Consider the following 26,024-nt stretch of genomic DNA (forward strand, 5'->3'; position numbering starts at 1 on the left):
GTGCCCACAGATTTGCGACTCCGTGGCTAAGGGCAACAAAAGCAGAAAAGAGCAAGAACGCTGCGGCCCACGTGGAAAACACATTATTCCTGGGGGACAAAGCACCCCCTCTTTAGAATCTGGAATCTGGACACCGAGGGAATCTTGAATCTCTGGAATCTGGTTACTAAGGGACATGAGTAGAGGAAGACCCCTTCAGGCCAGACTTCCAACAGGGCCCCATTAAGTCCACAGTCAAGAGAGAGTAAGACAAGATTTGGTTGGCCTCACCTGCCTCAGCTCTTCCTGTCGCAACCAGCCACCATTGGATGAAGATCTGAGTGTGATTCTGGAGGTCGGGGAACACCGTAGCTCCCCTCTGGGAAGCCACCAGCCAGGTTAAAAAGAAATTAAAAACTCAGACAAGGCAAAACAAACATAAACTCGAGCTCCTATAATCCAGAATCAGTAATGGAAAAGGGGGTGAGACGACATCACCCTGGATGTCCTGGGTTTATTTCTATTTATTTGAAGAAAATAAAAAGCTCTCAGGGGAGATGAAATCTCAGGAAAAGGGACCCACGTGTACCCAGCTGGTCCCAGCCAAGCCAAGCACACCTCCTTGGAGATGCGAGGGGCCCTGCTCTCCCCCTCACAAAACACGGTTTGCCCGGGCCCCAGAAGCCAACACCCGGCGGCGGGTATCGCTCTGGCAGGCTTGCAAGCCTGTGCCAACTCCCGGCTGGCTGCCCTGGGCACAACACGCCCAGGTGGCCCTTGGGGGGTACCCCCTCCCGCCACGCCCACCCGCCCCCGGTGCGCTGGGGCGCATCCTGGGCTGCGCAAAACCCGCGGGGCGCTTACACCTGAGCCAGGGACACAGGAGCGCACACACACACTCTCAGGCACGCGCACAATACACACACACACACACACACACACACACACACACACACAGCCGAGCGCACGCTCCTCAGCTCCCTATTGGTAGGCGGGCGAGGGCGGGCCTGGGCCCAGCCAAAACAAACAACCTGCGCCCTGCGCCTTGGCTTGCGTGGCCCGGGTCGGGTGGGTGTGCGCGGACCGGGGCGCAGCCGCGGGCACCTAGGCCGCCTCCTTCCCCACCCCTGGAGCGTTGGCGCCCAGGCTCCGCCCCCGCCGAGCCCGCCAAGGGGGTTATATTGAGCCGGGTCGAAGGTGGAAACGACACTTCGCCCTGGCCCGCCGGTGCGGGGATGCTGCAGGCCCGCAGGCCGGCGGCGGGAAGGCAGCGGCGCGGCCCGCGGCCCTGGGAACTCGGCTGCGCGGGTGCTCGAGGCTGAAGGCACCCCAATACAGCACCCAAGGAGACTTAAAAACCCCTCTCCCCCAGCCGCAGCCTTGCGGGGTCCCGGAGGGCGCCTGCCTGTTTGGAAACGGGGAACCCCAAAACCACCACGATTTGGCCTCTAACCAAGACCCATTCCTGACTGCCTGGACCTGGACACGGACAGATGTGTACGCTTCTCCGCGCACCCAGAGAGTGGGAGCCGTGCGCCCCAAGTGTCTTCTCCCCAGCCTCGGACTGAAGACGGATCCCACCCAGCTGCACCCCGCGTAGTTCGCGCCCCCAAGCCCGCAACCTCTCCAAAGGACGCCGCCTCGCGCGAGGGAGGACTCTCCCGCTGCAGAAAGGGATCGTCTCCAGCTAAAGGACACAGAGGGGGACCCTCTTGTACCCCACAACAGGCGCGGAAGCCCCCCCACCAAATACACACACCTCCCCGCGTTTGACAAGACCTCCCCGGAGTCTGTCCGGGACGCCGCGCGCGCGGACATGAAGTTGGAGATGTTTGCGCCCCGCACTGCACCCGGGGACCCGCCCGGGAGAGAGCTGGAGGAGATCCCCGGAGGTGGTGACACTCCGTGGCCACTGTCTGCCGCCGGGGACGACTCGCTGGGCTCCGACGGGGACTGTGCAGCCAACAGCCCAGCGGAGCGCGCTGGAGAGCCGGCGCGCGGTGGAGACGGCGGAGAACGGGACGCAGGCGGCGATCCAGGCGCCGAGGACGAGGAAGAGGAAGAGGAGGAGGAGGAAGAAGAGGAGGAGGAGCTGGAGGAGCTGGAGGAGCGCTCGGGCTCGGCGGCAGCAGCGCAGGAGGCGGCGGAGACGGAGGGGACCGTGGAGACGCGCGCGGCGGGACCTGGTGGCGCTGGGAGCGCGGGGTCTGGCGAAGGCGCGCGGGGCAAACCCTACACGCGGCGCCCCAAACCCCCGTATTCGTACATCGCGCTCATCGCCATGGCCATCCGCGACTCGGCGGGGGGCCGGCTGACCCTGGCCGAGATCAACGAGTACCTCATGGGCAAGTTCCCCTTTTTCCGAGGCAGCTACACGGGCTGGCGCAACTCGGTGCGCCATAACCTGTCGCTCAACGATTGCTTCGTCAAGGTGCTGCGCGACCCCTCGAGACCCTGGGGCAAGGACAACTACTGGATGCTGAACCCCAACAGCGAGTACACCTTCGCCGACGGGGTCTTCAGGCGCCGGCGCAAGCGGCTCAGCCATCCCCATCACCCACCACCACAACTCCGGGCATCGGTGGAGACCTCCGAAGAGCCTCCCGCGAGGGTGCCAGGCGCTGCGCTCCAGCCGCCCTCCGCTGCCCCAGCTTCTCCATCACCCCGCGCGCGCTCCCCCGTGCGCCCCGACGGCAGTGCCAGCCCCGCTGGCAAGTTCTCCAGCTCCTTTGCCATCGACAGCATCCTCAGCAAGCCGTTCCGTAGCCGCCCAGAGCCTCCCTGGCGCGCCTCAACGCTGCCCGCCTACCCCGCGCTGCTCCCCGGCTCCGCGCTGCTCCCTCTGTGCGCCTATGGAGCAGCCGAGCCTGCGCTCCTGGGCGCGCGGACCCCCGACGCGCAGCCTCTGCTATTCGCGCCCCTCGGTGCTGCTCCGGCTCGGACCCCGGCCTCGGCCCCGGCTAAGCCCTTCCGAGACCCAGCCAGCGGTGGAGGCGGCGGTGGCGCGCACCTGTACTGCCCCTTTCGGTTGCCCGCTGCCCTGCAGGCCACGACAGCCACCTCGGGGCCCGGCCCGCACCTGTCCTACCCGGTGGAGACGCTCCTGGCCTGACGGTGCCACCGCTGGGGGAAACGAGAGGTGATAGGCACCTGGTCTCCCCCAGGAATGGGGACTTGACCCTGGGTCAAGGGTGGCTGGGGGGCATCGCCACGAAACAAATGTGCCTTCAAGTGGAAAATTGTTTTGTTCTGTTTTGTTTTGTTTTCCTCTCCTTTGAACTTTGCAGAATTTTCTCCTGCGTAACGTGGATAACTTGACTGGGGACCAAAGCAGTTTTTCGCTTTCTTTGTTTTCCTTTCCTTTGATCCACTCTGTCCCCCTTTTTCCCCATCACAGACTGCCCAGCGTCCTCTGGTTCTTATGCTATTTTTATGAGACTGTGCATAAATTCCATCCCCCACCCACCTTATGTCCCAAAGCAAAAATATATATATGTGTATCAGGGAACTCTTTCAGATGATAAGTGAGATGACTACTCTTTGGGGTTCAGTGACACCCCACCCCACGTGGACTAATGTCGCATTCGCCGGGATGACTGCGAGTGAGAGAGGTGTGGAATTTTCTATCCTTTCTCTGCTATTGACCAATGCGTCGCTGTGCCAAAAGATAAATATATATATGCAGTTGGGTTTTGTAATTAAATTATTTATATATTTTTGGAACCTGGATTGCAAATGTTGCAGGCAACGGGAGGCAACTTTATTCGGGGTTCGCTCATCTGTAGTCTATGGTCTCCCCAATCCTCCGAGTGAGCTCTTTTTAAATTTCCATTATGCGTGGGGTATTGCGTGTATAAACAAGTATGATTTTATAAAAAAGAATTTAAATATTATATTATTTGTGTCTGTACATATTCATGTCTAAATTTTATGGACCCCCTTGGCATAGTGCTTATTTTTTAATAAAACTTATTACTGACTTTAGCGCTTGGTGTGATGGGTTGGGGAGAGGTTCTAAGTCTGCGGGGGTGGGGGAGTGGAAAATCCCTGTTCCTATTTGAAGTTTGTATTTTTAAGAAACTTCTTGTGGGGGTCAAAAACATCTTCCAGAATGTTCCATCTGTCTCTAGGTTTCCTCCCCTGGCAAACTACTGTCTGAAACTCTTTAGTTTCGGATATCTGTCAGAGCTCAATCATTTAAGAGACTCCGGGACCACAGCCACTGGGACCCTTCTCAGAACCCAGGATCCATGAACCCACAAATCAGGTTATTCACAAACCTACAGTCAGTAGTGCGGGCAGTTTCAAATAAATTTAATTAAATTTCGAGTCATCAGACAATCCCAGAATCATCCAAAAAGTCTTCCAAACAATGTGGGGGTTAAGAGATTCACAAGAGATAAGGTATTTGCCTTGCACAGGTCCCGACCTGGTTGAAAGAGGGTTTCCTGAATGAACGAACCCCAAGCACATCTCGGTGTGGTCCAAACACCCCCTGTTCCCACCCAAAAAAAGAGGGGCAACTTGAAAGTTGGTGTTTTGACCAAATACAAAACCATACGCTATTGTTCAAGATCGCATAAGCTCATTTGGGAGTAAAGCAATCCTGAGTGGTTTTTCCCCTACAGCTGTCCCCTTTTGGTTGGAGAATGTTATCCCCACCAGGTTTCAGGGGTGGGGGAACAATATTCACTGCGGAGCTGAAAGGCTTTGATGGGAGGAAGCATCTGGGAACCCCAGCTCGCCTGCCTCCTCGCAAAGCTGGAGACCAGGAAGGACACACAGACACTTCATGGCTTGCGAATTCCGACAGCATCAGAGGGGAGCTTCAGAGGCTGGTGCTTCGGTCCAGCTGGTTCCTGCCTTTCACGGGTGCAGCGTCCCTGGGGTCAGGACGTTTGGGATCCATTTCCTGGGAGGTGCGGGAAGGCGAAGAAGGACAGATTTCTGCAGTCCTTTGAGGCAGGAATGGGAGGAGAACGTGGGTGTCCGCGCTTTGTGTTCTGTGTGCTTAGGAGGGAAAGACTAAAGTCAGACTACAGGTGGACCTTGACCGACCTTGCTGGGCGCCTTTGCAGCCTGGGGTCACAGATCAGACCCAGTAGGTAAAAGGAGAAGAGACACCCTCGCAATTTGAGGGAGGGAGGGAAGGAAAGAAATCAGGGTGTCTGAGTATAGGAGCAAAGTCTCTCCTGCTTTGGGACTATCCCTGACAAGAGCCTGACACCTTGAAAATTCACAAACTTCCTCTAGCCCAGGGTTTTCTGCAACCCCCTGGAAAGACCCAGAAAGCTTTTGGAAAAGTACTTTTGGTTCTTAAAAAAGCTCGGCTGTTCTCTCCCCCGCTGCCCCCCACCACACACACACACACACACACACACACACACACACACACACACACACACACGCACTATCTTCCAGAATATGTGAGATTTTTATCTACTAAAGACCCAGATTAATTGGAGCCAGAGAGCATGGAGGTAAGGCGTTTGCCTTGCATGCAGAAGGTCGGTGGTTCAAATCCCAGCATCCCATATGGTCCCCTGAGCCTGCCAAGACCGATTCCTGAGCATAAAGCCAGGAGTAACCCCTGAGCGCTGCCGAGTGTGACCCCTCCAAAAAAATTGACCCACATTAATTTTATCAACCGAGATCAGCACCCCATAACCCATCTCCATTTCCTAGTTGGGTCCCCTCAAGAATCGAACTCTTCCTGCAGGATTCAGGGCAGCCGGAGGTGTGAATGGTGTAGAAATTTGCGCGCCCCAACATCTCGATGTCTGGTCCCCAAGTTCTGTACCTGAAACTCAGAACTCAGGGCTCCAGCCCTGAGGCTGAGGGCAGGGAGGGGCTTCTGGTTCTTCCTGAATCCATTGCAGCCATCCCACTCCACATCCTCACCCACCCACCTCTGCCCCTTCCCCCCACAGTACCCCCAGCCCCACCTGAGCAAACACTGCCACAGGGAGCGGAGGCCTGCGCGAGGGGGTGTCTTGGTTAGAGAAACGCCCTTTGATACCTGTCAGGTCTGCTTGGAAGCAGGAGTACGGACCTGGGGCTCCCGCTCTGTGGACGGATTTTTTAAAATGTTTGCTTTTTCTGCCCACCTCTCAGCACCCCCAACCCCCAATGTGGGTGCTTAACTTCAAACTCCCCAAAATGACCTTTCCCTACTCCTCCCATTGCCTTCCCTGGGCATTTTTCTGCCACCTACATCCTCTTCATCCCCTACTCTGCATCTGGATTTCCAAAATAACTTCTTTCCCAAGGTGGAAAGCTCTAAGTTTCACCATAATCCCTGTCGGCTATGAAGACATCTAAGAAATAAGTTTAGCCACAGAGTTGAATGTCTATGGAGAGTGGCATAAAGATACTCTTAACTTGAATTACCTGAAGGCAGGCAGCAGCAAAGAACTCTATTGATGGGGGTCCCTATTCATTCTTTTGTCCTCATCTTTCCTGGAGGAAGACAATCCAGAGACTTTGCCCTTTTGCAGTTTTTCCTGTTACCTGTTGTCTTTCTCATGTTAATTGAAACTGAACAATAAATATTCTTCAGGAAGGACAATTGGGACACTCACCTCATGATTGGGAACTGCCTTACTACATTCTTGTCTCTCTCCTATGTCTTGTTTTCTTTTTTTTTGGTTTTTCGGGCCACACCCATTTGGTGCTCAGGGGTTACTCCTGGCTAAGTGCTCAGAAATTGCCCTGGCTTGGGGGGACCATATGGGATGCCAGGGGATCGAACCATGGTCCTTCCTTGGCTAGCGCTTGCAAGGCAGACATCTTACCTCTAGCGCCACCTCGCAGGCCCCATATCTTGTTTTCTTAATTCTCACAGTGTTCCTGCTTCAGGCCCTTTTACTGGGGCTGGACTTGGGCAAATCCCCACTACCAACAAACCCACTTCTTTTAATCTTTGCTCTGTGGGAGAAGCACCTCCAACATCACTGGTGTGGTCCCACATCATTCAAAAAATAGTTTAAAAAACTGACAATAAGAAAATGCCAGCAGTTCAGTCATCTATTTGTTTTGGGGGACTCTGTTGGCCTGGAACAAAGAGGTTCTCGTCTTTTTTTCTGTCATTTGTTGGGTGTTATTTTTCTTAGAGACCCAGAGGTGCTCAAGCGGGTCTGTGCTCCCAATTCTGAGATCTGAGACCATGTCTGGCAATGCTCAGGGAACCACGGGAACCCAGGACCAAACCTAGGCCTCCTACATACAAAGTTCTGTGGAACCTATTAATCTGCCTCTCTGAGCCCCGATTCCCCCCCCACCCCAGCATTCTTAAGTGTCTGTGTTTAGAATATTGAACATAAAAAGTGATGGACAATGAGGATGGAGTGATAGCACAGAAGGGAGGGCATTGCAAGCCACCAGCCCTGGAAGTTCAACCCCTGATATTCCATAGGGTCCCCCAGCCTGCCAGAAGTGATCCATGGGCACCAGTAAGCATGACCCAAAAACAAACAAACAAAAGTGATGAACAGTGCCACTCAGTCCGCCTTTTCCCCAACAGTGACAAAGAACCCACCTGTGCTCTCGCATTTGGCATGCGCTCTTTCCTTCCTTCACTTTGTGATGAATCATTAGAAAATCTGCAAATCCAGAGTCAGCAGAATTGGAGAAATGAATGAACGCATTTGCCTCGTATGCAGCAGACCCCCAGTTGATGTCCAGCACTGCATAGAATCTTTGAGTACTGTCAGGAGTGATCCCTGAGCGCAAAGCCAGGACTAAGCCAGGTGTGGCCTGCCTGCCCCCACAGCTTAATGATAATAAATAATAATAAATAATAAATATAATCTTCTATCTCACTTCTAAATGGTATAACTGCATAAAGAACTGCAATGCCCGGTGTGACCCAAAAACCAAAAAAAAAAAAAAAAAAGAAAAGAAAAAAGAAAAGAAAAGAACTGCAATGGTTTAAATGGGAGTTGTTGAGAGCACCTTAGGCCCCAAAATATAGTGAGGAGAAGGAAAGAAATTGAGGCAGGGAAAGAGAAACATATAAAATGATGGGGACAGGGGCCAAGGAGACTCGGATGCATTGGTGTTAAGAAAGGACAGAACTCAATATCCAAGCAAAGTCAACAACACTGAAATCATGAGGCCCAATTTTTAGCAACCAAACTTGCTGGCTGGCTGGGGCAAGGGTGGTGGTATGGGATGAACTCTAGAGAGGTGAGTGGAGGGAGGTTGACTCTGGTGGTGGGACTGGCCCTGAAACATTGAATGTCTGAAACTCAATTATGAATAAGTTTGTAAATCCCTATGGTTTAACTAAATAAAAGAGAAGAAAAGAAAGGAAAAAGAGAAAAGAAAAAAGGAAAAAAAAAAGATCTTCAAAAGCAGTAGGTCTCACTGCTACCCTTCAGGTCCTCCAAGCTGCTGTGTTGCCTTCAATTTCTACTTGTGATGCTTGAATGTTTCTGATTCTAGAATGTTTCTTGCTGTGAAAAAAGACATTTCCTCTGGTTTGAGCTGGAACTTCCTTTTTCTTGATAATGCAAGAGACAACTGAGTAAAAGTTCTTTTTCTTTCTTTCTTTTTCTGAAAAGCTTTTTCAGAGAAGCATATCACTTTCAAAAAATAAAAGATCCAGGAGCCGGAGCAATAGCATGGAGATAAGGCGTTTGCCTTTTATGCAGAAGGTCATTGGTTCAAATCCCGGCATCCCATATGGTTCCCGAGCCTGCCAGGAGTGATTTCTGAGCATAGAGCCAGGTGTGTGACCCAAAAACAAAAACAATAAAAAAAAAAAAAAAGATTCGGGCCCGGAGAGATAGCACAGCGGTGTTTGCCTTGCAAGCAGCCGATCCAGAACCTAAGGTGGTTGGTTCGAATCCCGGTGTCCCATATGGTCCCCCGTGCCTGCCAGGAGCGATTTCTGAGCAGACAGCCAGGAATAACCCCTGAGCAATGCCGGGTGTGGCCCAAAAACCAAAAAAAAAAAAAAAAAAAAGATCCACTTGCTGAAAGTTCAGTCACTCCCTTGCTGTCCTTTAGCTGTCCAGGCCATCTGGATTGTCTTCTGCCCCCTTTGAGTTCTTTAGCTCACAAGAGCTGAATTGAATGTTGCTTCAGCAAGGCCCAATGAGGCCTTTCAAAAATGGTTCCTCCTTTTCAAACACCAGTGACATTGACTTTTCAGGAAATACCTCTCTTAGCTTAGGCTTGAATAACATACTGTTTCATTCTTATACTCAACAGTGATCAGAGGTTACTCCTTGCTCTGTGCTCAGGGATCACTCCAGGAACCAGGCTCCAGGATGCCTGAGATCAAACCCTGGTCTGTCATGAAAAACGTTCTCACCATCTCTCTCTCTCTCTCTCTCTCTCTCTCTCTCTCTCTCTCTCTCTCTCTCTCTCTCTCTCTCTCTCTCTCTCTCTCTCTGGCCCAACTATGCTCTTTCGCTTCTTCTTAACATCGTCAAAGGCTGTAATAATTCCGTGCCTTCTCAGAAGCTAATGATCAGGGCCAGAGCGGTGGCACAAGCGGTAAGACATTTGCCTTGCAAAAGCCTATCCAGGATGCACCTGGTTCGATTCCGGCATCCCATACGGTCCCCCAAGCCAGGAGGGATTTCTGAGCACATAGCCAGAAGTAACCTTGCAGTGTCACCGGGTGTGGCCAAAAAAAAAAAAAAACAAAATTAAAAAAAAAAAAAGCTAATGATCAAAATCATAAAACAAGGTGTTCCCCAAACTTGGGTGGGGACTCTTCCAAAAGGAAAGATCTCAAGACCACCAAGGACTCTTGATCAGAATAACAATCATGTATGGGGCCGGCGAGGTAGCGCTAGAGGTAAGGTGTCTGTCTTGCAAGCGCTAGACAAGGAAAGACCTCGGTTCAATCCCCCTGCGTCCCATATGGTCCCCCCAAGCCAGGGCCAATTTCTGAGCGCTTAGCCAGGAGTAATCCCTGAGTATCAAATGGGTGTGACCCCCCAAAACAAAACAAAACAAAACAAAAACAAACAAACAAAAAAGACAAAAAGAAATAAAAACAATAATGTGTCGGGCTGGGTCTATTCAGCACTAAGGCTAAGGCAGGAGGTGAAGAATTAGAAGCAAATACCTTCCCTGTCTCTTGACACAGACTGGATGAGAAAAATGTCTAAACCTTTGTTTTTTGGTGAATGACAGTGAAATGCAAACAGGAACCTCTGTCCATTCTTGTCCCTCTGCTTGTGGCCTTCCTGTCCACTGTCTGCCTCTGCTCTATGAGATCTCCCCTGTGAATTTTTTCCCTGGTTGGGAATGTGGGAAGTTCATGAACAAGGAAAAAATATAGAGTGTAAATTAGAAAGGGAATGCCCTGCAATTCTCTATCTATCTATCTATCTATCTATCTATCTATCTATCTATCCATCCATCCATCCATCCATCCATCCATCTATTATCTATCTATCATCTATCTAACCATCTATCCATGTATCTATCCATCCATCCACCCACTATCCATCTATCCATCCATCCATTCCTTCATCTATCTATCTATCTATCTATCTATCTATCTATCTATCATCTATCTACCTATCTATATCTACCCATTTATCCACCTATCTATGATCTATCATCGATCTCTCTAACTCTCAAAGTGAACAAACAAATCCCCACGCTCTAGGCTATAGCAGAATTCTCAAACATAAGCCACTAAGCTCAGAGATGGGGGGGGGGGGCTTTCAAATTGGGAGTGAGATGAAGTAGCAAGTTTGTTTCCAAAGGTGGCAGCCAGGCTTGAGAGATCGTGCAGTGCATAAGGCTTTTGTCTTGCTTCCTGCTGATCCAGCTTTATACCCCAGCCCTATCTGTAGTTCCCTGAGCACTAGCAGGGATCACTCTTGAACTCAGCCAGGAAAAGATGAGTACTGTGAAATGTGTTTCTCAAACACAACAAGAAACACAAAAGTCAAGAGGCCTAGAGTTTCCTGTGCTAAAGCTAAGAGATTATTGACTGCTAGGATGGACTGGGGCTCTCAGGGCTAAAGAAAGCCTGAATGGGATTATCTTTTGATTATCTGCATTGGTTAAAAGAAAAAACAGGTCTCACACCCCAATAAGGCTGTGCAGCCATGAGGTTTCACCCCAATTACTCTGGCTGAACAATCAACTCCGAACAGCCCAAAGCAGGACCAGTTTCAATTCCAGAGGATGCAGCAAAATTGGAGAACTTCATCCACCCACAGTATCTCAACTCACTGGAGCTAGTTCAGATTGCAAGGGGTGTTTTTCCCAAAAATGTAAAATGGTCAACTCTCAGCCTTACAATGCCCAGCACCCCAGAGAGAGCCCAGAAGTAGAGATTCTCTAATAGAGAGTCTCAATAGACAGTAGAGAGAGTGGGTGACAACCAACCATGCACCCCCTTCACCACTAGGTGACAGAAAGCTCCCCCATGTGGGAAAGATCACACACACACACACATACACACACACACACACACACACACACACACACACACACACACACACATACACACACCCCTGACCGCTCCCTGCACCTACCTCATAACCACACAGTCATGGGGTGGGACCCCTCTCAGCAGTTACACAAGGTGGAATAATTATGACTTGGGGTTTATTAGCCAAACCCTTTTGAGTAATAGCCTCAGGGGGGGCATTTACAATGACAATAAAAGTCCTCCCAGCTGAAGTGTCAAGTAGTGGATGGTGAGGACTGGGCTTCTGGGCCCTCCCTGCCTGGATCATGGGTGCCACGAGAGCTCAAGCTCTCTGTAGACATGCACCTCAGTCTTTTCTGGGGCCCCCAATCAGACCCCATTTGGATAGAGCAAAGAGATCTGGTTCTGAGCTGGGTCCCCAGAACCAGGTCCTGGAGCAAACCCATTGGAGATGAAACAGGGCACATTTCAGGGAGGCTGTTCTGAGATTTTAGGGTCACAGTTGTCACCACAGACTTGAGGTCCAGCAGCATCTGGGGAGCAGGACCAGCTGCTTGTGCAGGGTAACTCAGAGAAGGGTCAAAATCTCCACTCAAGACAGTCTAGTCCCTAAATCTACCCACCTACCACCACTGTCTCAGTTGTCCACATGGTGAGCTTGAGGCATTGGGTGGAATTTCATTATAAAACAAGTAGAAGGTTCTGGAAGGAGAAGGAGAGGGGCTATGGCAATCCTAATTCTTTTACCAACCAACATTCCCTGTCCCTCTGCCAGCTGCCATGATGGGGTGACATGGGGGGAGGGAGCTCTTCAGCTCTGAACAAGACACATGGGGCAGGAGACAGATGGAAAATGAGAGCATCTTCAAAAGCAAAAAGCATGCTGAGCCAACCTCATTTCCCATACTCAAGAGCAGAGGGCTGGGGTGTGCATGGCACCCCAAAACTCAAGTCCTCCCACAAGTTTCTCCTGGTGCCCTGTAAACTGCTGAAACAATAGCAGGACTCTGTGCTCTCCCGTCAACTGGCCTGGGCTGGTTTTCTGGATCTATTGATTATAATCTTGAGTGAGAGAGAAGAGAGAGAAGAGAGAGAGAGACAGAGAGAGAGAGAATAGGGTAAGGCACTTGCTTTTCACATAGCTGATCCCAATTCTATCAAAGGCACCATGAAGGGTATCCAAGCCCCACTAGGAGTGATCCCTCAGCACAGAGTCAGTGGTCTCAGCCATACCTGGGAGGTATGACCCCTCCAAAAAGATGTATTTTTATGGTAATACCCATATTTTATTAATTGATTGATTGATTGATTTGGGGATTTGGGGTCACTGCTGGGACCATAAGAGATGCCAAGGATTGAACCTGGGTTAGCCACATACAAGACAAGTGCCTTATGCTCTATATTATTGCTTTAGAACCACATTTAATTCTTTAATTTTGGGGGAGCTGTGCCTGACTATACTAAGGACTTTCTCCTGACTCTGTGCTCAACAATCACTCCTGGTGGGGCTCAAGGGACAATCTGAGGTGCTGGAGATTGAATCTGGTCAGCAACATGCCAGGCAGACACCTAACCATCACATTATCTTTCTGGTCCCCTTATTCTTACTCTGTTCATACCCTGCAGCTGCCTCATGGTCATCATCAGAGAACCCCAAATACTCACCTTTCTTCTGAGCTCCTTTATCTTCAGACCTACCTTGTCATTCTCAGATCACAATTTTATTGGCCATATCAAAGGTAAACTGGATTTTTGTAGGGAAGGTGGGACTGGATTTGAGGACATTCCTGGTGGTACTCTGGGTCTTACATCTGGCTCTGTGCAACACTGTGTAGTGCTGGGCATTGAACAAGGATCTGTGAAAGGCAAGTGCCTTAGCATGTGCACTGTCTCTCTTGCCCCTAAACTGACTCTTAAATGCCTTGAACATACCATTTCAGCTCAAGCCACAAAGCAAATGCAGATTTTTCACTAAAGAATCCTGGTGGTAGGCATTGGTGGTGGGAAGGTTGCACTGGTGAAGGGCGGAGTGTTCCTTTTTATAACTGAAACCCAATTACAAACATTTGTAATCATGGTGCTTAAATAAAGATATTATTATAAGAAAAAAATCCTCCTCAGAAATCAGAAGTCAGTCTCAGGGCCAATAGAAGCAGGTGACAAGAGACAGATGGACAATGATGACAGTGTCTAGAAGGCAATTTGCCCCCGAGGCTCTCCAGCCTGACTTGGGTCCACCTCTGCTCTAAAGTCCACATTATTCCATCCCTTTCCTCACTTTCTCTGTTGCCCTTCCTGAGAAGCAAAATATGTGGTTTTCACTGAGCATGCCCAGTAGCCCAAGGCTGAAGTTCTAAGTCACAGCAACACAATGAGAAGGGTATCCACAAACTAAGAAACCAACACAAAAGCCCTTCCCTACAGCCCAAAGGACCAGCCCAGCACAGACCATTCCGGGAGGTGATCATTACTCCAGCCTGCCGCTACATCCCAAGCCCATCAGGGACTTCCCTAGCACAAGTTCCCCCTATCCTCCAGGAGGAAGGAGTCACAGGTCTTATCTTTTGGATTTCCCTATGAACTGTTCCAGAACTATATGGCAGATAAAACCAAGTAGAGCACTTCACTTCCCTTGCACACATCCAACCAGGTTTGATCCTTAGTGCTGTGTCAAGTTTACTCCTTGACTGGTTGGTTATTGATGGATCTGAAGGTGGGGTGACGCCTTCATACCACCTATGGGCTCCCATGACAATATTGCCAGAAGTAATCTGGGAGCATAGAGCTAGACATAAGCTCTGTGGGTACAGCCATAGAGAATAGAGTCAGAAGGAAACTCTATCCATCACCAACTAATGCTGTGTCTCACCAGCATTACTTGAAACTGGAATCTCTTTTGGGACTGGAGCAATAGCACAGCCAGTAGGGTTAGCCTTGCACATGGTCAACCCAGATATAATCCCCAATATCCTATATGTTTCCCTGAGCCTTCCAAGAGTAATTTATGAGAGCAGAGTCAGGAGAAACCTAAATTCTGCCAGTTGACGCCCTAAAATCTAAAAAATAACTATGAATCCCAGAAACCTAGGTTCTATACCTGACACTACATGTCCAATCTTGTGTACAAGTACAGCAAGGAATAACCTGAGACAGTACAGCAAGTAGGACACTTGCCTTACACATGACCATTCAGGTTGGATCCCCACATCCTTAAGCTCTGCCAAAGGTAATTGCTGTGCATCTCTGGGTGTGGCCCCAAAACTTAAATAAAAAATGAATGATTATGAGCACCATAGACGTAGTTGGGGGTCTCTTCTCTGAAGTGTCATAATCTTCTCCAGCCATGTACAGTCTAACCCAAATGCCACATCTATGAGCCCTTAGCAAGCAGACTGCTCAAACATACCACTGACCCCTGAGTGAGTGTCCCCAGGAACTTGTGGTCCAGAGAGTGAGTGAACCCTGTTTATGAAAGCCTTATCCTGGTCACCAAGATACAAGGACTCTTGGTCAGAGGGACCTTTCCAAGGGATCCCCAACCCACTAACAATTCAACCCACTAGCAATTCAGGATTTAAGGGTTGACTTTAGAGTTATGAAACCACATTGTCCAGTTATGAGGAACATGGACTATGATCCCGAACCAACCCAGCTAAATTCCAGCTCGACCAGGCATCATCCGTTGTAACCATGGATGAGTTCCTTAACAGCTCATTGCCTCAGTTTCTGTACTTCCAGAATAAGAAGAGTAAGAATAGCGATGACCTTACAAGGTCCTAGTAAAGGAAAAGTGAGTTCATATAACCTTGATGCACAAAATGGAGCCTGAGAGCTACCACAGCTTCAAAGGAAAGATTGTTGCTTTAGGGGTGACAATAAGCCAGGACCTTCAAAGTTCAATTAAACAGTTTTGTCCCCTGCTGAAGACACTGCCTTTCCATGTGCTGGGCCATGGAGTCAAGAGAAAGGACAAACTCTAGGCTCTTGGAGAGAGAGTGAAAAGTGGTCAGAACCAAGAGTGGTCAGACTCTTCCCCCCAAAAGTCAGAGTTCAATCACAACCTCTGGGCAAGAGGTGTCGGTCCCGAGACTCTGGCTAAGCTTTTCCACCCCCAACTCTGAACATTTTAGGACTAGTCGGGATATTAGTGATTACTGGAGTTCCAACATTAGAATTCTTCAGGTCCTTAGGATCCCAGTTTCAATAGCAAAGAGTGATGAAAGGAAGCCAGGAGAAGGGACATGAAGGGCTTTGACTGCTTTTATGGTGTGGGATTGAACTCACTCCACACTTTCCTCCCCCATGTGTCTGTGCTGTTTTTGCAGGAAAGGATAGCCTGGAATAGTGGAAGCACAAAAAAAAATAGATGTAGGGTGTTGAGAGGAGAAGGGAATGGGGGCGGTTTGTCTATAGACTGTCTCAGGGATGCTCTGCACTCATAAGATGCCCTGCCAATTGCAGCTGTGTGAGCTTCTGGTGGTATTGACCTCAGAGACCTCACTGTCGGGTTTCTGAGCCACATTCAAATGCACATGTCTACTTGTATTTGACGCATACTCTGTTGAAGCCATCATGGTAAACAGCATTAATCCAAGTCGTAGTAGACCATAGCCTTTAATGATGAATCAAATCCTCATCAATCAGCTTATAATTATGAGACAAATTACTGTGAGGGAGACATTCAAGGGGGTGGGGTGAGTTCTTCAGGCCCTTTCAACTAAATTACCTGGAATCTGATCTACAGGATTATATGATTTATGTTGCAAATCAAAGTCAAGTGGGTTTTTGCCAACTTGCTGATCATACAGCTCATGCCAAGAAACAGAAACCTCTAATGTTACTGATTGTGCAATTAACTTATTTGGCCTCTAAAGAAAAAAATGCTCTCCACACTGGGAAACATAGAAGCAGAGCTGAAGACCTAGCCAGTGGGATGGATGGATGAATGGATGAATAAATGGATGGATGGATGGATAAATGGATGGATGGATGGATGGATGGATGGATGGATGGATGGATGGATGGATGGATGGGTAGATGGATAGATGGGTGGATGGATAAATGGATGGATGGACCGAAAAAGGATGGACGAATGAATGGGTGGGTAAATGAGTGAGTGGGTGAGGGTGGATGGATGGAGACCTAGTCAGTGGGATAGGTGAATAACAGAATCATGTAACCTTCCCATAAATGTTTTTATGTCTGTTCAACCAAGCAAAGATTATGGTAAAAATTATGGTAAAAAAAAAGATATGGTAAAAATCTTGTCAAATAAAAGTAATGGGAAAGTTATGTTTGCAGTGCAGGAGAAAAAAAGATAAACAGAATCCATGTGCTCAGTTATTTTGACAACCCAGTGACTAAAAAGACACTGTTGACACCAATGGCATGGACAGAATCTTTGTGAGTGTGTGTCTCCTACACAGAGCGAGAAACCATGTCTGATTTTCTCTATTACCATCCCTGGAGCCCTTCATTTTCCCACATTCTCTTCCAGTTTTGTCTTTCATTTTTTCCCCTTTCATCTATGAAGCTTTCTTCAAAGAGCAGCCAAATTTTCCTGATTGTAAAAGCTGATCTTTGTGTGCAAGGCATTGTCTCTAGTGCATGGCTCTACTGAGTAAACCCCTACAGCCCAGAGCATCTCCTTACCCTGACTCAGACATAGTGAGGATGCACAGGTGAGAAGCAAACTCATGAGAGGACAAGGCACCAGCAGGTTGTGGAGCCCCATTTGTTGACAACAGACAAATGGAAAATGCCACTTTCATCCTGTAGAAGCCAAGCTGGTGAGAGATAAAAAAGCTTTCTTTAATCCACTTTAGATGTGAATAGCATGAATGAGAGAGAGCACATCAGTAGGACCTTGTCCTTGCATGTGGCCAACCTGGGACAGGCCCAGGTTTGATTCCCAGCACCCCAAATGGAAGTGAACAGTGGTTAAAATCAGAGAATTCCTTATACATATACAAACGCACACACATACACAATGCAAATAATTCACAAGCAGGTAAAAATGTTTTATTTTCATAAGCAAAAAACATATTAAAATAATACTGTGGTGTCACTTGTGGCCTATGGGCTAAGATGAAAAGTTGGGTAGAACACGGAATTGATGTGGTTTTGAAAAAAAATAAGCTGTTTGAATAGTGTGAATAGGGCTGTTAATTGGTGAAACCCTTTTGCAGGGCACTTTGACATCTTTATTAATAAAAATGCACAGAGCTTGGACATGGCACTTCCATTGCTAGAGATTTCAGTTAAGAGTGTGCCATCTCAATCATGCAAAATGTGCATGCACTGAGGTGTACATTGTGTCAAAATGAGGAGATATCAGGACCATTTTAAAGAACTAATTAAAATTGTTAGGACAGAGACCAGAGAGATAGATAGGGGTTAAGGCAGTTGCCTGGCATGTTGCAGACCCTAGTTTTATACCCAGCACCAATATAATTCTCTGGGCCTGGAGTTAGGACTAATTCACTGGCTACCTAGGGTGAGGCCCAAACCCATCCCCACCCAAAAAGAACTTAACAGGATGTAATCAGCCCTGTCATTGGTCAGTGTTGCTGGTAGGATACTGCTTGGCCGTTAGGTGCTGAATGGAGACGAGGGATCTCATGTAGAAAGGGTTTTGGGAAGGAGGCAGCAAAATTCAGGACACTACATAAACTCTGGCTCAGAATGATACCAAGGTAGGGAGAGCATTTGCTTTGCACGAGGTCAAGCTAGGGTCATCCCCAGTAATCTATATGGTCCCCTGAGAAGGCCAGGAACAATCCCTGAGCACAGACAGGTGTAACCCCTAAATGCTACCAGGTATGACTCCTGCCCCCCAAAAAAAGAAAAGAAAAGAAAGATCTTAGAAATGCTTAAATTATAGAAACTTCTGGATTTCTTTTATTTGGTACATCTCTATTTTGCTTAGAAGGGGGAGAGAGTGTTGTTTTTTTAAATCATTAATGTGTCTTAGTTAATGGTTTATTTTCTTTTTTTAGTTCATAAATTTTTAATGGTATCACTATGGATAGAGTTAACTAAAAAGGATAAAAAGGAGGAGAGAAAAAAGGAAGGAAGGAGAGAAGAAAGGAAGAAAGGATGGGGTTGGAGCAATAGCACAGCGGGTATGGCATTTGCTTTGCACACAGCCCACCTCAGTTTGATCCCCGGCATCCCATATGGTCCCCTGAGCCTGCCAGGAGTGATATCTGAGCGCAGAACCCAGGATAACTCCTGAGCACCCCCGGGAGTGGCCCAAAAACCAAAAAGACAGAGGAAAGGAAGGATGAACGGAAGTAAGGAGAGGCAGAAGGAAGGAGCGAGGGAAGGAAGGAAGGACGGAAGGAAGGAAGGAAGGAAGGAAGGAAGGAAGGAAGGAAGGAAGGAAGGAAGGAAGGAAGGAAGGAAGGAAGGAAGGAAGGAAGAAGGGAAGGGAGGAAGGAAGGAAGGAAGGAAGGAAGGAAGGAAGGAAGGAAGGAAGGAAGGAAGGAAGAAGGGAAGGGAGGAAGGAAGGAAGGAAGGAAGGAAGGAAGGAAGGAAGGAAGGAAGGAAGGAAGAAGGGAAGGGAGGAAGGAAGGAAAGTAGGTAGGAAGGAAGGAAGGAAGGAAGGAAGGAAGGAAGGAAGGAAGGAAGAAAGGAAGGAAGAAGGGAAGAAAGGAAGGAAGAAGGGAAGGGAGGAAGGAAGGAAGAAGGGAAGGAAGAAGGGAAGGAAGGAAGGAAGGAAGAAGGGAAGGGAGGAAGGAAGGAAGGAAGGAAGGAAGGAAGGAAGGAAGGAAGGAAGGAAGGAAGGAAGGAAGGAAGGAAGGAAGGAAGGAAGAAGGGAAAGAAGGAAGAAAAGAAGGGAGGAAGGAAGGAAGAAGGGAAGGGAGGAATGTATGAAAATGAAAAGAGGGAAGGGAAGGAGTGAGGAAGTGAGAGAGAAGAAGGTTAGAAATGGAAAAAGAAAGAAACCCCTTCTCCCTCCTATGAGCTGCCAACCCTTGACCCGTCTCCCTGGAGCCTGCCTGCCCTTGGCACATTTTTGCAAACCTGAGCCCTTCTCCGAACTTAGCAGAAGCGGGCTTGTTGCTTCTCTCAGGAATGAAAACAAGCAAGTCCCCCAGGGCAGCCTTCGTGCCTGTTTCCCGGCCTCTGCACGCACCCCGGGACCAGTCCTGCAGCACAGCTCAGCCCAGTGCGGCTCCAGGAAGCAGACAGTTTCCTCCCAAAATACACACGTTTGTCCTTGGCCGGGCAGTTTTGTCTCTGCGCCTAGACTCCAAGGCGATAGGCACAGGCACGCAAGGCCCAAAGTCGCGCCCTGTTCTGCAAGGGAGTGAAGAGGTCAGGGAGTCTTCACTAGGGCCATTCAGATCCAGATCTAGGGACCTGGATTTGGGGGTGAGGTTTCCACCACCTCAAATTATCTGTGCTTCTTCCCCAGAACCACCTAAGAGAAGAACGACCAGATCCCTTGAATGTTGTTTCATTTTCTTCTCAAAATTCCAGTCCTTTTAGAGAGTTTTTTGTTTTGTTTTGTTTTGTTTTTGTTTTTATTGGGCCACACCCCGTGAGCTCAGGGATTACTCTTGGCTTCGCGCTCAGAAATCACTCCTGGCTTGGGGAACCATATGGGAAGCCAAGAGATCGCACCGTGGTCCATCCTAGGTTAGCACATGCAAGGCAAGCGTCCTATTGCTTGCGCCACTGCTCCAACCTTATAGAGAGCTTTTTAATTTTATTTTTATTTATTTTTGTGTATATTTGTGTTGTGTATTTTGGGTTACACCCCAGTGGTCCTGAGTAGGGAAGTATGTTATGGGTCATGATGCATATGTTGTGCTAGTATGTTGGTTGCATGCAAGCAAGACCAAGGCCTTCACTTTGTAAGCTCTCTCCACTCTCTGGAAATCTCTTTTCAAACAGAATAGACTCTGGTAGAGCATATCTCTTAAGGAAAAACTGTCCCCTTTTTCCAATGGGAAAGATCTTCCCATTTCCTCTGAATAAGTAGGTAAGCATAGCTTAGGACCTGACATACATCTGCAAAAGGAACCCCCCCCCCATTTTTTCCTGAGACCTCAATCCTAGCCTCATGCTGAACCTACAAACTGAAGTTCCTCAGAATCTACTACTGGGCAGTTTAAATGTTCACGAGCCTGAAAAGCTACTGGGGTTAAAAGCCTGCAGCCTGTAATAAGCAGCAAGTCCCGGCTGGATTCGGTAATTACTTCTTACGCAATCTGGGGCCCTAGTCAGAGTTTTCTGAAGATTATAAACTTGCAGTCTCTCTGGCAGGAGCACCCGCTCTCGGCTGGGACTGCAGAAATCTTTGCATAATATAATAATTAGTCATTAAGAAGCAGAACAAAGCGTCCTTCTAATCACAGTGGCATTCGAATGCCCGTTTTACGAGCTTTCGGGCAAAGGGATCTTTCTGGCATCTTCTCCAGGGGCAAGAGTGAAAACGGGGTTAGAACAGAATGTTAGGGATCCGTGGTTCAACAAGTGGGTCAGTTCAATGACCAAAAGCAGGATGAAGGGATGTCGTTCAATTTCACCTTTCACCAAATCAAGATATTCCATCCTGATGGCGCAGCCATGGCTCAACTCCGGGTTCCTGCCTTGCTGGTCTTTGGAACTTCCTGTTTCCAACCTAACTCAGACTTCCCCCATTGCAGCAAAACCCCTGGATCTGTGTGCTACTTCATGGTCTGTGTCACCCGACTCAACCTTTGGGAAATCAGGCTTGTGAAATATTTCTTCCCGTGCAGACATTTGCCCATGGGCGAATTCTCCAGTCCAACTCACTGGTTCTGCACGGGAAGGCACTAGGGGCAGGAGAAGCCAAGGGGCAGTACTGTGCCAAGCATTCCTAGGCTCTCATGCAGGCACTGGGTCAGGCCCTTTATTCTTGGAGTACGTACGCAGCAGCACCCTCACATACTCTGTGGCTTTCAGCTTCTACCTGAAAACTCTGTCCAACCTGTTGGTGCACTCTCAAAGCCCAGGCTGGGAGCTAATGTGGCAATACTGCAGCCTGCAGGTAAACCCGGAGATAACAGCAGCAGGCAGACACACCTGGAGGAGTGGCTTTCACCAATGGGAAAAGGAAACTATGTGCAAAGGACTTCTGGGAGAGAGGGAAGTGAAGATAAACACCATGGGTTTGCTGGGTTTGATGGCTAGTTAGAAGAGCATATTCCCATCACCATTCATTTCACACAGGAGTGCCCGGAGCATTGGGTCTTTCTAGATGAAGGCCATGAGATGAATGGAAAATGTCCACACCAGCATCCTAACCCTATCCCAGAAGATACCCAAGTCATGGCCAAAGATTCCTCCAAAGAGCAAAGTTGAAATGAAATTGAAAATGGGCACTTGTCTTCTTCCTTGGTTTCCCTTTAAGTCTTTCTCCTCCTATCCTAGAGATGGGACCGACCCCTCACATTTGACTGTCTTTATTCATAAGTCAAGACTGTCTTTATTTACAAGGCAAAGCTTGTCTTCATTTATTTGACCAGATCTGTACTCAGTGACCATTACTACCCAATTCTGATCTGTACAAATCAAAAAGCAACTCCAAGTTGCCAAGAGAAAGATCTTCCCTTGAGTTAAAGTCATTTTCTTTACCTAAGATTTGGCATAGACACAATCAGAGAAATGCTGTGGACCCGAACACTGGTTTATGTCTCAGAGTTCCTTGAGGAACAGTGTAGAGGGCAAGAGAGACATTGACATATATAGGAGAGAGGAGCCAGGCACTAGCCTTACTCAAGGCCAACACGTTTGGTCCCTCACTAATAAGATACCCCTGGACACAGCCAGTAGTGCTCTCTGAGCACACAGCTAGGAGGAAATATGCCCTGAGCACAACCAGGTATATTGTAAGCCTCCACCCACCCCTAAAAAGTATTGGGAAATGCAGGGAAATATAAGGAAATACTTAAATTATAGTATTTCAAGGGATTAATATATAGTGTTTCAAGGGATTAATCCATATGCCCCAAAGGTACTAGTTCATGGATTACTGCCTTCCTCTTGGGAAATCTATAATGGTAGATGAACGAGTTATTTCTTTACCATCCTTGACAATGAGTGGACCAGAGATGCCTTCAGATCTCTGTTCAGTTCTCACCTTTGCTGGCCACTCTACCGATAACAACTTTATAGTGCCTGCTCCCCCTTCCTATCACTCTCCCTGCTTTATTTTTCTCATTGACACTTGTTTTGAACACCCTGCACCTGATCTTTTTTCAGGGGGAGGGTCACATCCAGTGATGCTCAGGGGTTACTCCTTGCTCTGCGCTCAGAAATCACTACAGGCTTGGGAGACCATATGGGATGCCTGGTATCGAACTGAGGTCTGTCCTGAGTCAGCTGAGTGCTATCGCTTCAGCCCCTACACACATGATCTTTATTAATGCCAAGCATCTGTCTTGTCCTTATAATGAAAGTTCCAGGATTGAAAAAATGTCTTTATGTTTCATATTCCCAGGGCTTTGCATAGAGCCTGATAGATATTGGGCTACTCCATAAACGGTTCGTAGATGAAGAAAAGTATGACTGGAGATTGACAACATTCTTATTCTTATCAAACATGACCATCAAAGAAGCCCAAAAAAGTGAGGCAGGGGCAGACTATTAGGTGATCAAGGCAACACGCCTTGATTATTTTGACAGGTGAAAACAACAGTCTGAATAAAGCTAGTAGGATGGAACGTCACTATATCAATAAATTGTTCCAATACTTAGATTTCCAAGAGTGCAAATGGGGAAAGATAATGAAGCTAAATAACAGGGAATGCCATGGCAGTCAGGTGCCACCTAGTTCGATAGTAAAACCAGCCCATCACAAATGGGTAATCATCAGCACCATCACCATTACGTTGAGAAGGCAAGTGTGTCCATTGCAGGGTCCTCAAACTTTTTAAAGAAGAAGACAGTTCACTGTCCCTCAGAATATTGGAGGGCCCAGATTACAGGTTTTTTTCTTAAAAAAAAAAAAAAAAGAACTATGAACAGGGGCAGGAGCAATAGCACAGCAATAGGATGTTTGCTTTGCATGCAGCCGACCCAGGATGGACCCAAGTTCAATTCCCAGCATCCCATATGGTCCTCTGAGCTTGCCAGGAGTGATTTCTGAGCCTACTAGAGCTCAGTAACCCCTGAGCACCAATGAGTGAGGCCTAAAAACCAAACTCCTCAAAAAAAAAAAAAAACAGAACTATGAACAATAGTGGCTCACAAACCATTGTTTGAAGACCCCTTCCCTCCCCAAGACAGAGAGGAGTCAAGAGACAGAGATAAGGACGGTGTAGCAACCTGGGACTGCTGCAGCCTGGAATGGTGAGACAGACAGACAGACAGAGAAAGAGTTAGAGAGAGAGAGAGAGAGAAAGAGAGAGAGAGAGAGAATATTATTTTATTCTCAGCTTGAAGTCTGCTGCTGTGGAACAGAGAATGAGGGATAGAGGCAGATTAAACATAATCTTGACAATATTTTACCTGGGTCTCCTGCCTCTCCCCTCAGTGGGATGGCAGGCTCTGCTCGGGCATTTTGCCCAGGTCCCCAAACTTTTTTCTTCTCTACCCCTATTTGTCCAGGAGGCATGTCCAAGGAGTGTGTCCAAGTCCAATTCCAAGGAGTGTTCAGGTAAATTACCCTTATATCAACAGGAGATTTGGAGAATGAGACACACTCCCACACATGGACACTGCAGGCTCAGGATCAGTCGGCTAAGCAGGACAGGCAGTAGCTGGAAAAACATCCACTGGACAGGATAAATATCCGCAGCAGGCCTCAGGTGACCCATGGCTCATAGTTTGAGGATTCCCAGATTGTATCTTCCTTCTTTTGGATTCCCCTACAATATATACCCATGGGGGAAGGCTGGACATTGCAGCTTGTCTAGTGAATGAGGCACCATGAGTATGTCCACCAGGACGCAACTGGTCAAATAAATGAAGACAAATTTTGATTTCTGAATAAAGACAGTCTTGACTTGTGAATATGGACAGTCAAATGTGAGGGATGGGGCCCATCTCTAAGGTAGGAGAGGGAGAAAGTCAATTGCCCATTTTCAATTTTATTTCCAACCTTGCTGTTTGGAAGAATCCCTGGTCATGAACTTGAGTATCTTCTGGGAGCTAGTGAAAAAGGCAGAGTGGTAGCACACACACACACACACACACACACACACACACACACACACACACACATGCACGCAAGCATGCATGCACACGCGCGCGCGCGCGCACACGCACACACACACACACACACACCCGCAAACATCTAGCTCAAAATCTGCATGTGAGCACAATCCCATGATCCTTCTGCACACAAATGTTTCTAAACAGCATGTGTGTTACTACTGTTGGTGACTTCCAGCTTGTATTGCCAAGCTGGAAAAGGTTTCTGGGCTACCATGCCACCCAAGATAAAAGTCCATCTTGGTCTTTGCTTTGTTTATATATTTTCAAGAAACAAAATATAATACCCAGTGCCCGTCCTCCCCCTCCATCTTTACTGCCATCCCCCACTCAGAATCTTTAGTTTGCCTCCATCCATATGCTTTATAGTTATTTTTTTTGTTTTGGGGGCACACCCAGTGATACTCAGGGGTTACTCTTGGCCATGAGCTCAGAAATTGCTCCTGGCTTGGGGGATCATATGGGACTCTGGAAGATCGAACCACTGTCCATGCTAGGTCGGCCGCGTGCAAAGCAAACACCATACTGCTGCACCATCATTCCAACCCCTATTTGCTTGCTTTTTGATTAACTTATGCAACATAGAGTTGATGATAGCCAGTATCATTTTTCCTCCTTTTGATTGAATTTGTTTCATATAATCCCCTGGCATTTCTATGTTGACTTGCATCTTTGTTCACTGCTGAGTCATATCCCACTGTGTAGATAATATCCCATCATCATTTTGGGGTGATGACCCATGCTTGACAATGCTCATCCTGACTCTGTGCTCAGGCATCACTACTGAGGGCATTTGGAGGACCATTGTTAAAGTTTGAGTACAAGCTTCATACATACAAGTACATACAAAGCAAAAGCCTTACTGGAACTCTTTGTTCTATTTCTATAAAATAAGATATTAAGAGCTAAAGAGATGACGCAGGAGCTCAGGCAGTCATGTTGCATTGCAAACTCTTCTGCAGACCCTGGCACCACATACGTTCACCTGAGTACAAAGTTAAGAACTGACCCTAAGCACTTTCAGGTGCTGGGCATGTGTGTGCCCTCTTCCCCAAAATGCATTAGAACCTTGATAAGGATGACACAGAATGACCACATGGCTCTCCAGAGTAACAACATTTTGACAATACTAGTTCTTTCTCCCTCGTGAACATGGAATACATTTTCATTTATTTGTGTATATTTGCATTTCATCAATATCTTAAGAGCTTTCAGTGTAGATTGTTTATCTATTTGACTAATCTAATTCCTAGCATACTATTTATTTATTTTGGGGTTGTGCTCCAGACTTACTCCTGGCTCTGAGCTGAAGCATTTCTTCTTTTTTTTTTTTTTTTTTTTTTTTTGGTTTTTGGTTTTTGGGCCACACCTGGCAGTGCTCAGGGGTCACTCCTGGCTGTCTGCTCAGAAATAGCTCCTGGCAGGCACGGGGGACCATATGGGA

The 26,024-nt window shown here is 47.9% G+C and overlaps 2 protein-coding genes across 2 annotated transcripts in view; one reads left to right on the forward strand and one right to left on the reverse strand.

The window, feature by feature from the left end:
- EXOC2 (exocyst complex component 2) overlaps positions 1 to 26,024 on the reverse strand; it is a 729,898-nt gene that overhangs the window by 642,424 nt on the left and 61,450 nt on the right. The window lies entirely within an intron of this gene.
- FOXQ1 (forkhead box Q1) lies at positions 1,796 to 3,106 on the forward strand. Its single transcript, XM_049764994.1, has 2 exons — positions 1,796 to 2,018; positions 2,109 to 3,106. Exons 1-2 carry the CDS (start codon positions 1,796 to 1,798, stop codon positions 3,089 to 3,091), a joined length of 1,206 nt encoding a protein of 401 aa, XP_049620951.1. The 3' UTR covers positions 3,092 to 3,106.

This window comes from Suncus etruscus, chromosome 18 (genome assembly GCF_024139225.1).
Source record: "Suncus etruscus isolate mSunEtr1 chromosome 18, mSunEtr1.pri.cur, whole genome shotgun sequence".
NCBI lineage: Eukaryota > Metazoa > Chordata > Mammalia > Eulipotyphla > Soricidae > Suncus > Suncus etruscus.

Bases quoted from the DNA above. Each gene is read 5' to 3' on its own strand.
- FOXQ1 (XM_049764994.1), top strand. From the start codon at position 1,796: ATGAAGTTGGAGATGTTTGCGCCCCGCACTGCACCCGGGGACCCGCCC. The intron at 2,019-2,108 runs GCGCCGAGGACG...GCTCGGCGGCAG, and splicing joins GGACGCAGGCGGCGATCCAG to CAGCGCAGGAGGCGGCGGAG.